The 14191-nt window shown below is 36.8% G+C and overlaps 1 protein-coding gene across 1 annotated transcript in view; it reads right to left on the bottom strand.

Moving 5' to 3' along the window:
- Positions 1-14191, bottom strand: part of LOC127436013 (engulfment and cell motility protein 3-like) — a 44046-nt gene that overhangs the window by 4408 nt on the left and 25447 nt on the right. Inside the window, exons 15-20 of the mRNA XM_051689891.1 lie at positions 8358-8494; positions 2981-3144; positions 2771-2883; positions 2304-2408; positions 2094-2173; positions 1153-1233 (exon numbers count right to left, since the gene is read on the bottom strand). Of these exons, the coding sequence (XP_051545851.1) occupies positions 1153-1233; positions 2094-2173; positions 2304-2408; positions 2771-2883; positions 2981-3144; positions 8358-8494 (680 nt within the window). The remainder of the gene's footprint in view (positions 1-1152; positions 1234-2093; positions 2174-2303; positions 2409-2770; positions 2884-2980; positions 3145-8357; positions 8495-14191) is intronic.

Below are 14191 nucleotides of genomic sequence, written 5' to 3'. Positions count from 1 at the left end.
TGGGCCAATAAATCTGCAGCGTTGCCCAAAACCCGTCCTTTATATGCTGCTGCGGTGACAACATCACACACCCGGCCCATTTGACAAGCAAGAGGAAAGCTCAAGCTGAGGTATCATGTTATCTAGTATATCGAGTTTATATTGAATGTAAATAGCAAGACAAGTAAGCATTGACAACTCACTGACTGTAACTGCCATGGTGTCCCGAGTAATCTCTCCACTAACAGCGAGATGATGTCCCAGCACACCGTCTATGAAAGGTCACCGAACCATGGAAAGTAATTTCTTTGGACACTGCTTTGTCCATTTGGCGTTTTAACGGATTTGTACTGTGCCTGCATTTATTTTTTCACGAACTTGTACCGTTGTGTGCTGGATACACAACCTGGGAAGTTCGGTGAAACTCCACCTTTGACATTGAACCCGCCTCAATCCCCGGTTGGACTTTTTTGGCCCAAGGGTAATCGGAGGGCCAAAGGCTATTGGCCCAGAGAAAGCCCAGAGGAAGCATGATGAAGCTCTGGAAGTGACAGTGGGAACGCAACTAGCCCTGGCACGCACTAGCACGCCCTCATTTGGCCCGATAGTGGAAACGTGGCTTATGATTCTAAGCTCCGGGTGAGTGAGATGCTTAAATGCATATAACTCTGGATATATTAACATTATATATTGATTTATTGTTATTTGAGGGCCTTTCTCAGCAAATATTTATATATGCAATTAATTCATTTCATTTGAAAAAATAAATATAATCATCGATTGACAGCCCTAAATTAAATTACTTATAATTAAACCTTTATTATACCAAGTTGGACCCTTTTAGATTTCTCAAAAACCTATGCCGATAGTTTTTTTAATTCCTCGCTGTTCCTCTGATAATTACGTGTTTTTAAATTGAAGCGAGGGCATGCAAAGGAAAATGCGACTATATGGAAACAGTCATGTATCAACTGATTTTAAGATGTAATTTGAATTGGATTGAATAGAATATTAACAGAAATTGTTAAATGGCAACAAACCAATTACTGCTATATAAATGGAGGTGTACCAATGAATGCCTATGTGTTGTCATAATACCAGCTGAATTGAGTTACCAGTAGAATAACAGAGAGAATCAAGCAGTTCAACAGTGGGAAGAAAACATGCACTCACATCTGTTCTGGAAGAGGCGATGAAATTCAAACTATATTCCTCAACGTCATATGTGATGCTGAAAGCCAAGTCTAACACCTCCTGCAAAACCAACCCAAGACAGTATTAAACATTTTTTGTGATCAAATTAAAGATTATGATGACAAACTTTCACAATTAAGAACAGTAATGTACACCGATCAGCCACAACATTAAAACCACCTGCCTAATATTGTGTAGGTCCCCCTCATGCCGCCAATACAGCGCCAACCCGCATTCTGAGATGCTATTCTTCTCATCACAGAGTGGTTATCTGAGTTACCGTAGACTTTGTCAGTTCGAACCAGTCTGGCCATTCTCTGTTGACCTCTCTCATCAACAAGGCATTTCCATCTGCAGAACTGCCACTCACTGGATGTTTTTGGTACCATTCTTAGTAAATTCTAGAGGCTGTTGTGTGTGCTTCAGTTAATGTTCACATCAACCATCAGAATGGGGAAAAAATGTGATCTCAGTGATTTGGACCGTGGCATGATTGTTGGTGCCAGATGGGCTGGTTTGTGTATTTCTGTAACTGCTGATTTCCTGGGATTTTCAAGCACAACAGGCTCTAGAATTTACTCTGAATGGGGCCAAAAATAAAAAAACATCCAATGAGCGGCAGTTCTGAGGACGGAAACACCTTGTTGATGAGAGAGGTCAACAGAGACTGGCCAGACTGGTTCGAACTGACAAAGTCTACGGTAACTCAGGTAACCGCTCTTTACAATTGTGGTAAGAAAAACAGCATCTCAGAATGCTATTCTGAGATGTGGGTTGGCGCTGTTTTGGCGGCACAATGGGGACCTACACAATATTAGGCAGGTTGTTTTTATGTTGTGGCTGATGTACATACGGTCTATTTAAATTTTATGATCAATTAAAGAATTATTATAAGCCCTTGTAGAAGATTTTCCATATACCTTGGTCTGTTTTCCCTTGTTCTCTTTCATGTGAGGACAGTCTTTGCCAGTCAGCACATTTTTGATGTCTGCGACAGGAACTGAGATAAGCAGACCAAAATTATATGAGCTTTTTTTTTTATAGAGGTCAGAGGTCACCCACAGGTCTCAAAAAGACACATTGTGAAAATGTGAATATGCTCATTCTACAGCAGTTTCTAGTGTACTCACTCTTTTCCTGAAGAGTCTCGATGGAAGGCATCTCAGTCTCCTCATCTATGTCTCCATAGTGCAGGACTTTGTGATTAGGAGAAAGCCGACAATACCACAGCTTATCTGAAAGACCGAAGACAATTATTCCAAACAGAAGGTCTTTCCAAAACACTCCATTCATTTTTACAACATCAACCTTTAACACTGGCTTACGGGACACCCCAGAACCTATTTAGGGGTCGTCTTCTAGCTAAATCACCCAAAATAAAAAGTCTGTCTCCATCAGTGATATTATTTCACCATGATACAAACGCTTGCGTTTGATGTCACTACTTGTTGGCAGGAGCATATCTCATGGTTCACATGGGCCTCCAAGATTTGCGGTACACCACTGATATTTTTATACTTTGGTTTCCCTGAGTCTTTGAGGCACCCTGTAATATTATTATTGGTGACTGCTCTTGGCCTTTAACCTGACCTCTCACCTTGTCTTCGTCGGCTGCTGATCTTCCGGAAGAGTGTCCCTTGACACAGACGGTTCAGTCTCTGCTGTCTGATGAGGTCCAGAAGCTCCGGCTTCAAACGCTCTTTCAGCTCACTGCATGCACACACACACAGTGGGAGAGTAAACATAAACTGGCATGACATGGCATGAAACTGAGGAACAGACTCCTGTGAAAACAATGGTGACTTACAGCACGGGAGGAGCGAGTGTCTCCTCCTGGTGGAGTCTCTCCGTCTGTCTGAGTTTGAGGATCTCGCTGTAGTTCAGAGCATTCACTTTGTTCTTGAAGAGCTCCAAGGACGTGGGCTTACTGGACAGAGTCCTTGTGATCTGCTCTCGGACAACCTGCATCACCTAATGAAATAAGATTATCCGCAAGTCAGTTTATTTTTGATAGCACCTCAGAGTCACAGTGTTCACATTTTTGAGGGAATCAATCTGTAAATGGTTTACTTCTAGTTGTCTCTGCACACTGAGATGGAATTGGAAAAAAGTAATTTAACACCTAAAAGTAATTGCACAATTGCCTTATAATTACACAATAAAAAAATAAAGTGGGACTATGACAGTGGGATTTATTGCCCCAATCTTTCCCCCATCAGAAACTGAGGACAAAAATTGGCTCCAGTTGAAAAGATCTACTTAGTTTTATTTTTTATTTTATTATTTTAATGGAAAGTTGTGGGTCAGTGCAACACAACTGCTATTAATAAAAATGCCTAGAATTCAGTTCAATTCTTCAAATACATTTTTTATATACTAAAAGAATTGTTAAAGAACCAAAACCTGTAAAAATTGCATATTAGAATGAGTTCTGTTAAATTGGGCCACCTCTTGACATGAGATGACTGTCAAAAAGTGGCCCAATTTTCCTTAATATATGTGGTACATATATGTGTATATAACTACACAAAAACACACTCATTTAAAAGTACACACCAGGAAAAACAAGTTTTACTTTAGGCTCAATAACCATATTCCCTAAATCACCAATCCAAAGCAGTAACCTGTTCCATTAATAAATTATTGCGCTGTATATACATATTAAAAAACCTAGCCTGTTATGCCTTTTGCAGTGTGTGTGATTGTCTAAAAAATTCCCACACTGTGTCCATCTATTCTAATAAGCCCTGATGACCACTCACACACACACAAAGAAAATGCATATAGCGCTTAGCCTCACACACCCCTGGGTTTCAGGTCAAGATAAATGAAGGGGAATGAAGCAGTGAAAAGAGGGGGAAGGAATAAAACAACAGGGGAGAAGACAAAAATAAAAAATATGGCTCGGATGGATGTCCAGCTGTGACAGAGACAGAACTGCAATGACACGCTCTTTCAAAACAAAACAAAGCAAACCCAATATTCTCTGTATTTCCCTTTAATTGTTTTCCCACTTTTTGATGTTCAACAGCTGTGATCATGGCTTTGCAAAATGAATTCATATAAATTATGATTATGGAATTACTCTCTTGAAAAGAGATTTCATATAATGTTATAAAATTATAAACAAAAATAGTATTTAATAAAACAATATCTTTTTATGGGCAATTTGCTAAAAATAATTTTGAAGTAAATTATAATTAGTGATTTTTCTGGAATTATTTCTTATTATTGTGTTGCATTATAAGCCTGGCCTATGATAGCTACCATGTGTTTAGTGCCATATTAAAGTTTTTTAATACTTTGTTATGACACAAACATTGCTAAGTCATTAAATTATTCATTATTGATGTACAGAGTCTGGGTGTCTTGTTACCAAAATTTCAGCAACCTAGTCGGGACTCAGGACCAATACCAGTGCAATTTCACAGCAAAATTAACTAATATGCCATTGGACACACTCTTTTAGCCTATTTTAAATGTTTAATATTCATGTAAATATTAAATGAAAACAATTGCATGTTGCATTCAAGTGTTTCTACATTCAGTAAATATAATTATACATTTTTATTATTATTCCAGGAAACACCACGTGGTGCAAGCGCTCTTTTTTAGATATTGGTTCTCAGTTGACAGCTCTAGCATGAGAACCAGCACCATTTTGGTGGAAAAAGGGTAACAGAGCATGTGAGCATTTAAAAAGCAGGCATCTGTCACTTATTAATATATATATATATATTTATAAAATTACATTTTTATTATATTTATAATTGAAATATATCCATTTTCTTTTTTTAAATAAATGTTTCATCGTTAAAGTACATAACATCAAATGCCAGCACGTGTCTGTCGTAATGTAATATGACTATAACAAAACACTCATATGTTGATAGTTTTCAACTCAATATTTATAATAGACAACAGATAAAGACCAATTGCCCTAAAAAAATAAGAAAAAAATAAAAATAAAAAAACAGCATAGAGTTTCCTAATGAGAGATGACAGCTGGTGAGAGGGACTGCATCAAATCTACATATACACTACACAGCCATTTAGTCCAATATATGTACCCTGACAGCCACACCACATCATTTACATAACCCTCTATTTTCTGCATTTTAAATATAAGATCTTTATTCTATTACTAGCCCTATAATAGAGACAAAACCATCCTCCCTACCTCAGCCATAGTGAAAGTAGATGCTGCCGTTTCCTCACAACCACAGTGACAGAGTGCGAGTGTGTTGGTTTTTTGGGTGTGAGTGTGTGTGTATGTGTTAGAGAGCATTTATGGTCCCTCCCTCTGCATACCCCACATTATACTGATACACATCCACAATACTGGACAGTACACATCCCTCTAAAACACAGTTCTAAAGAGAGAGAGAGGCACATACACACTGCATGGGCCTCAGCAAACCAGCTGGCAAAAGCATGATGCCAGCAGCAATTAACGGTTGTTAAAGAGAACCGGCACTGTCAGGGTGTTTTGGGGCAGAAAAAAAAAAAAAAAAAAAAAAAAGAGAAGTGAGTGATAAGAAAATATGATCACTCTCTCTGTGTGGCATAATTATAGCCAAATGTGCTCACAATTTCAGCTACTTTTCTCCTTTTTTTTTTTACGTTAAAGGAAGAGTTAACTCAAAAATGAAAATTATTTTTAAGGTGTGTTCACACTTGGCAGGTTTGGTTCAATTAAAACGAACTCTGGTGCAATTGCTCTGTTAGTGCGGTTCAGTTGAACAAGTGTGAACGCTGTCACCCGAACCTGGATGCGCACCAAACAAGCGGACCGAGACCGCCTGAATAGTGGGTCTCGGTCCGCTTCCAAACGAACTCTGGTGCGGTTCGATTGATACATGAACGCAACCTGGACCAAAGATGTCTAACTGGACCAAAAACAGGAAGTAATTTGCCTAATACTGACCTCAAGCATACCTGGTTCTTCTCATCATAGGAGCTATGTTGCCCATTACAGTTCGGTACAGGCATCGGAAATGCCGTCAGCCGTCCTTGCAGCATATTTTCGTTTGTGTGTGCAAAGGAGGAATTCCTGGCACTGTTTTGACTCCTTTACACATTTTATTAACTCTTTGTTTGTTCTCAGCTGGTAAAAATACCACCATATATACATATATAAATATAACGAGTGCATTTCGCCCAGCAGCCAGCATTTTTTTGGATGTTCGGCAAAATATCCATCATAAAAGCTGTCCAATCAGGTTGTGACTTTTTCCTGATGCCTTTTGTTTCGTATCTTTAGGTTCGGTGTTAAAAATGCCAGTGTGAAAGCCAAGCGAACAAGGACTAAATGTATCATTTTCTTTTTTGGTCTGGACCAAGAGGACCAAGAGAACCGAACTACAAGTGTGAATACACCAAGTCATTTCCTTACTCTCAAGTTGTTTCAAACCAGTTTTGACTTTCTTTTGTGGAGCACAAAAGGAACAATTTTGAAGACTGTGCAGGGCGTTGTTCTCCATGCAATTACAATCAATGGGTACTGGAGTTTTCACATTTCAAAAAGGAAAAAAAGCCCAATAAAAGTAGTCCAAATGACTACTGCGCTAAAAGTCTTCCAAATCTTCTGAAGCCAAGCTATAGCTTTGCGTAAGGAACAGACCACAATTTAAATAGTTATTCACCGGTTGCTCATGAATCATACTGATTGAATCATACTGAATAATGACTCAAGTCTGTTTCTCACAATATTTTGAGAGCTTTAACAAAGTTGTATAGAACAGTGATTCCCAACCGGGGGTACGTAAGCAGTTTACAGGGGTTATGCGAAAATAATAAGATTTTGCCATGTTAAACTTACAAAATGTATGACATGTATAAATAATAGGGATTAGAGCTGGTTAAAAATATAGATTTTATAATTAATCGCAATCTTTATTTGAATGATCTCGATCTTTTGAGTTTTTGATAAATATATATTTTTTTAAATCATAAAGAACCCGTGCCACTCCACTCTCATTTAAATTGCTCAATCAAAACATGGAACTGGTGGTTTTCTTAAAGAGACAGTACCATTTTTGGATGGATGGATGAGTGTAATTCATTTTTTGTTTGAATAAATGTCATAAATTATATTTCTATATATAAATAATATTTAGCCTTTAGTACAGATCTTTGGTTTTGTGTCAATGAAGGGTTACTTGAGCCTTACTGATGGTGCTGTGGGGGTACTTGCAGCAAAAAAGGTTTGGAAACACTGTTATAGAACACGTTTATGTGCTTTTGCATCTTTTTGAAGCTTGAAAGCTTCAATCCCCATTCATTATAATTGCATGGTAAAGAGTGACCAGTACATTCTTCAAAATGTCTCCTTTTGTGTTACACATAAGAAAGAAAGTCATACTGGTTTAGAATGACATGAAGTAAATGTTGACAGAATTTTTATTATTGAGTGAACTATTCCTTAAAAAAAACCCTGAATCATTGAATGTGAGCTACTCTGTTTAATACTTTGTTGACTTTCAATAACAGAAAAAAAAAAAAGGGCAGGTCGAACATATTTTCAGAATACAAAGATATTTCAAGATGTGGTTTAATGCTGATCTGTGTGGGATGTAGATTTTACCCTCTCTGTATTTCTGCTACAGACTGGGATTCCTTTTGTTGTTCTAATACCCCTATTAAAAAGATATGCCTTATTGTGCCTGCCCATGAGGTTGGTGCGGTGGAGGGAGGCTTTCAGTGAAAACAAAAGACAGACCGGGTGGCTGTCCCAAAGGTCACAAAGTCACGAGTTTTACGGCCTGAAAGCGTTTATCAAATAGAGGTCTGTTTTGTTGCACCGCTGAATAGTTTGGGCTGGCGGAAGGGTGCTTTCTTTAACATCAGAAAAGGAGACATAACAATTTAGAGAATGTTGATATATACAAAAGCATTTAAACACAAGAACTCGGTCTCTTTGGAAGTGAAATGGCATGCTTGTCATTAAAATAGCTTGACATTTCTCAGGCATGTCCAGATGAAACAATCAATATCCATTTGTTCTTTTAAACTATAAATCACTGCTGCAGCTGGTCACCTCTCAGATAAATCCACAAAGTGTCTCAATGGCATATTTAAAAAGCTTAGAAGAACTGATGAATTCATCTTAGCCTTAAATTGATCACCAACATTTTTCTTGCAATTCTGAAAGATGATCTGCTATGATGAAAGTGATTATCTACCTTATCAAAGTCCTCCTGTGTGGCTCTCATTTCCTTCCAAGTCTTGTTGACGAGCTGAATGCAGATACAGAACAGCTCCTCCAGCAGACGGTCCTGAGCGAAGAAGATGGGGTGATAGTGTGAGCCAGTCTCGGAGGCTATGGAGAGAGAGAGAGGATGTGTTTTTGAGATACCGTGCCAAGTTAAAAGAACTTTAACTTTTAAAAACCCATCTTTAGACACCTGCGTTCTTATTCTACTCATTGTGCTGTGTCTAGCTTTAAGCACAAGAATAAAAAGGGTAGGGTTGCTCCGACACCAAAATTTTGGCTTCGGTACGATACCAGCCCTGGTACCTCTGTATCAATACTAAATCGATACTAAAATCTACAAATGAAAAGCCTCAGATTTTTGATGAAATTACACAGAAAATGAAGATTAAAAAAAACTGCATAAAGTGCATACATTTTTTTTTTTTTACAAAAAAATTTTAATTTTATTTTTGGTAAAATAAAATGCTGCACAACAGAGCTTCACAGTATTAATGAAAACATTAATGAAAAAATCTGATTACCTGTGGCACAAGGCTGTTTGCATTTGTGATATTGCTTACAGATGATATTATTATTATTATTACTGTAAGCAATATACTGTATCATAATAATTATAATAATAATAATAATAATAATACAACCATTTAATATTACATAACTGTTATTATGAGTATTATTGGTACTTTTTGAATATTACATTTTTATACAGTAGTTATATTTTTCTGTCTTCAATTTCATGCATCCATTTTAATAGAGCTTTCATGTTAGCGGGACTTTTATTTTGACAGACCTTTGAATTCTTCCTGTTTTTTTGGGTTAGTTATATCAAGCTGCCTATTAATGCTGGGATACTCCCGTCGTGATTCTCGAGCTGAAATCTCTGAGCTGCACCCGAGGAGTTCATTTAAGTGTTAACAGCTGTTTATACTGGAAACACACTGCATAAAAATTAAGCACCAGCAGGGTATGTTGCGTTTGTGTGCACAAGCATGCGCCTGTGTGTCTGTGTGGGGGAATCATATGACAGAGCAGAGCGGCACCTTTTGTTCATTCTGTAGCGTGCAGCGCATGTGACTATATATTATTAAATTACATCCTTCCGCTGTTTAATGATCACACTTGGCCATATTCAAAGGTTTTTTTATTTTATTTTCAAACTGTCACTGATTTCATCTCAAATTTGTCACATCTCATATCATTTTGTTAATGACAGCATACTGTTATATGGTACATAAAATTTGCAACACGATATCGTACCGTATGAATTTTTTTGGTATTGCTAAACTTCGTTAGTACCGGTAAACCGCGCAACCCTAACGTAGGGTCTGAATGGCCCCTAGTCAACTTTTTGTTTTCTTGAATCTCCTTTCATATATGCGAGCGCTTAGGTACCTAATCTGTGAAGCAGAGATGCTCACAAGTCCGAGTCAAGTCTGGAGTTTTAAACACTGGAGTCCGAGTCAAGTCTGGAGTCTTTAACACTGGAGTCCGAGTCCGAGTCAAGTCTGGAGTCTTTAACACTGGAGTCTGAGTCAAGTCTGGAGTCTTTAACACTGGAGTCAGAGTCCGAATCAAGTCTGGAGTCTTTAACACTGGAGTCTGAGTCAAGTCTGGAGTCAGAATCAAGTCTGGAGTCTTTAACACTGGAGTCAGAGTCCGAATCAAGTCTGGAGTCTTTAACACTGGAGTCAGAGTCAAGTCTGGAGTCAGAATCAAGTCTGGAGTCTTTAACACTGGAGTCCGAGTCAAGTCTGGAGTCTTTAACACTGGAGTCAGAGTCAAGTCTGGAGTCAGAGTCAAGTCTGGAGTCTTTAACACTGGAGACCAAGTCAAGTGTCGAGTCTCAAGTCACTAAACGTTTAATCTTTTATATATATATATATATATATATATATATATATATATATATATATATATATATATATATATATCACACACACACACTACCGGTCAAAAGTTTTGAAACACTTGACTGAAATGTTTCTCATGATCTTAAAAATCTTTTGATTTGAAGGCGTATGATTAAATGTTTGAAATTAGTTTTGTAGACAAAAATATAATTGTGCCAACATATTCATTTATTTCATTATAAAACTAAAATGTAATTAAAAAAGTTTTTGAAATTGATGACTTGGACCAAATAATAAAGAAAAGCAGCCAATAAGTGTCCAACATAGATGGGAACTCCTTCAAAAAAAAAAGTTTAAAAAGCATCCCAGGGTGATACCTCAAGAAGTTGGTTAAGAAAATGTCAAGAGTACATTTCTGCATATTCTAGGCAAAGGGTGACTACTTTGAAGATGCTAAAATATAACACAGTTTGGATTTATTTTGGATTTTGTTTAGTCACAACATAATTCACATAGTTCCATTTATGTTATTCCATAGTTTTGATGACTTTACTATTATTCTAAAATGTGAAGAAAAAAAAAATTATAATAAAGAATGAGTGTGTTTCAAAACTTTTGACCGGTAGTGTGTGTGTGTGTGTGTGTAATATATATATATATATATGTACACACACACACACACACACACACACACTCTCTTTTTTTTTTTTAAATACTCTACTTAAAAATTATAAATGTATGATCTTTGAAAAATCTAAGATACTAATAGGATTCTACCTGAACTTGTAAATGTTTTTGTATTATTTATTTCATTTTATTTTATGATTTCACAGACTTATTCTGTACTTTTTCTGTAATAAAGGTGCCGCAGTTTTTCTCAAGGTCAGTTCAACATGGCTCATAACGCGCATACAAGCAATGCAATATGATACATGCAATGCAATGGAATGCAATATCATTAGGTATAATTTTGACAAAAAACTTCCCAGCTGTTTTAAGTCCACAAAAAAACTATGCGTGCTGAAAACTAGGGCTGGTAGCATCATCGTGACAACCGTCCCACTGCAGTGGCACAGTGCCACTGGCGGTTATGCATGTGATGTATAACAACTTACATAAAAAACCTTACGAAAACTTGAAATACATTTCTGAAATCATGTAATTTAATGAGTATAATAAACTATTAGATCTTCAGTATCAGTGTTGTGGATTATTTATCATAGGGACATATAATTTTCAGTTTTTTAGAGACCTCCTTTTTTTGCGCTACAGAGTGCATTGTTCCAGTAACGGTGCATGTTCACAAGATACTCACAGCGCACAACTCAAGACAAACGCACACCAAGACTAGGTGTATCAACTACACGTCCATTAGTCTCCGACTGAAGTTACAATTCCTAAATTCCTTCACAAACTCACGCACAGGAGAGTTTATTCATGATAACATGTTAACAAACAACATTAAAAGGGCTCGCGGCAGTTAATGTGCTCTATCTAGAACTCAAGCACCGTTGTGAAATCATTGCCTTTATTGATTCACTGATTTAAGTTATAATATTATATTAATGTTGTTTAGCTGATTAATCTCATATATAAGCTATATACAGTATATAAGATGCATTTAAAAATAGGTTATTAGAAAGCTCTTCAGTTTACTGGGCTCATGCACGGGCAATCCTCAATACTCTAGAAGTTCAGCTGTTCAAGCTTCATTGTGCATTCGCTTAACTGCAGATGTAAGTGGTATTATTATATTTATTCTGTTGATGGCTTGTTTCTCTCTCTCTCTCATTCATATATATATTATAGATGACTATGAAAGCGCGTCCACTGGGATCAGCGCTTTCATCTCTTAACACGCAACTTAGACAAAAAATCCTCACAATACGACTGGAACATTTGAATAAACAAGGTTTTATTCAACAATATTTTTCTTCTAAAAACACTGTCAGTGCATTGGCAATATCTTGCAGTGTTGTTTATTTCTTGTCATATTTTCATCAACAATGTTTGAATTAAAATAGTTAAAATTATTCTCATAATGACGTCTTTGTAAATGGAATCAAATAACAACAAACATTTGTGTGTAATTTCGTTGCCCAGATTAACACTGCATTCTGTAAGTGTATTGAGTGTGGTTGAAAACATAATTCACAAAAAAATAAAAGCATCTGACAATTGAAAAACTTTCAGCAAAGGTTGGACTGATTTATTTGATTATTTTCCAGCTGTTTTTTTTTATATTTAGTCGTGTTGAACATTGGATATTAAAAGAATCTGACACCTGGAATATTTTTAGTCCTTGACGTGTAGGCTACTACATGTTACTGACGTACACTGGTGGCCAAAAGTTTGGAATAATGTACAGATTTTGCTGTTTCGTAAGGAAATTGATACTTTAATTCACCAAAGTGGCATTCATCTGATCACAAAGTATAGTCAGGACATTACTGATGTAAAAAACAGCACCATCACTATTTGAAAAAAGTCCTTTTTGATCAAATCTAGACAGGCCCCATTTCCAGCAGCCATCACTCCAACACCTTATCCTTGAGTGATCATGCTAAATTGCTAATTCGGTACTAGAAAAATCACTTGCCATTATATCAAACAGTTGAAAGCTATCTGGTTCATTAAATGAAGCTTAACATTGTCTTTGTTGTTTGTTTTTGAGATGCCACAGTATGCAATAGACTGGCATGTCTTAAGGTCAATATTAGGTCAAAAATGACAAAAAAAGAAACAGCTTTCTCTAGAAACTCATCAGTCAATCATTGTTTTGAGGAATGAAGATTATACAATGCTTGAAATTGCCAAAAAACTGAAGATGTCATACAAAGGTGTACACTACAGTCTTCAAAGACAAAGGACAACTGGCTCTAACAAGGACAGAAAGAGATGTGGAAGGCCAGATGTACAACTAAACAAGAGGATAAGTACATCAGAGTCTCTAGTTTGAGAAATAGACGCCTCACATGTCCTCAGCTGACAGCTTCATTGAATTCTACCCACTCAACACCAGTTTCATGTACAACAGTAAAGAGAAGACTCAGGGGTGCAGGCTTTATGGGAAGAATTGCAAAGAAAAAGCCACTTTTGAAACCAAAAAACAAAAAGAAAAGGTTAGAGTGGATAATTGATAAGTGTTATGGATCTTAACCCCACTGATCTTTTGTGGGATCAGCTAGACCAGTGTTTCTCAACTGGTGGGTCACGACCCAAAAGTGGGTTGCAGGTCTATTCGGACTGGGTCGCGGACAGCAGGGAAAGAACAATGCCACGGTTCTCCCACTGAAGATTTTTCGGCAGCCGCCCAAGTGATAGAAATTATTTAATGATAATATAATGTATAATGAAGAGATTTAATGATCATCCCGCATTGTTAAAGGCTTCTCATCTGCACTGCGATATTTTCGCGGTGTGATTCAAGCTTTTGCGCGAGTGTAACGGTACCTGCTTGTGCTAATTATCTGCTCTGCATGCGCAACTACCAGGCTTCCCTCAGTATTGCGGTGCGCAGACCTCAAAACTGATGTGAAACATTTGAATTCTAGCGAGACTTATCTAGTTTAAAGCGTTACGGTGGAAGTCAAGTCAAACCCATCAAACAGGCAGCCCTGACATGCCAAAAAGCACTGAGGAGGAAAAGAACAAAACTATGCTATGCACTAAAAAAATTAAAAATCATTACACATCATCACCTTTACAAAGTTTCATGATTTAACATGAGTAAAAGTAACTTCTATTTTGAAAAAAATGTTATAGTTTCATATGAAATAATCTATAGGTAGAATCTATTAGACCTCATTTGTATATCAACATTTACAGTTGTAAAATTTCAAAATGTGTTTCGGCTTGTATTTTTTTTTATCAATAATATAATTTATTATTATGATTATTATTACTACTATTATTTAAGACTAGCTACATTGACCTAACCATGGTAATGAGG

The sequence above is a fragment of the Myxocyprinus asiaticus genome, chromosome 46 (assembly GCF_019703515.2).
Source record: "Myxocyprinus asiaticus isolate MX2 ecotype Aquarium Trade chromosome 46, UBuf_Myxa_2, whole genome shotgun sequence".
NCBI lineage: Eukaryota > Metazoa > Chordata > Actinopteri > Cypriniformes > Catostomidae > Myxocyprinus > Myxocyprinus asiaticus.
The sequence above is the reverse complement of the archived record's forward strand: the minus strand, read 5'-3'. Positions and strand labels throughout refer to the sequence as shown.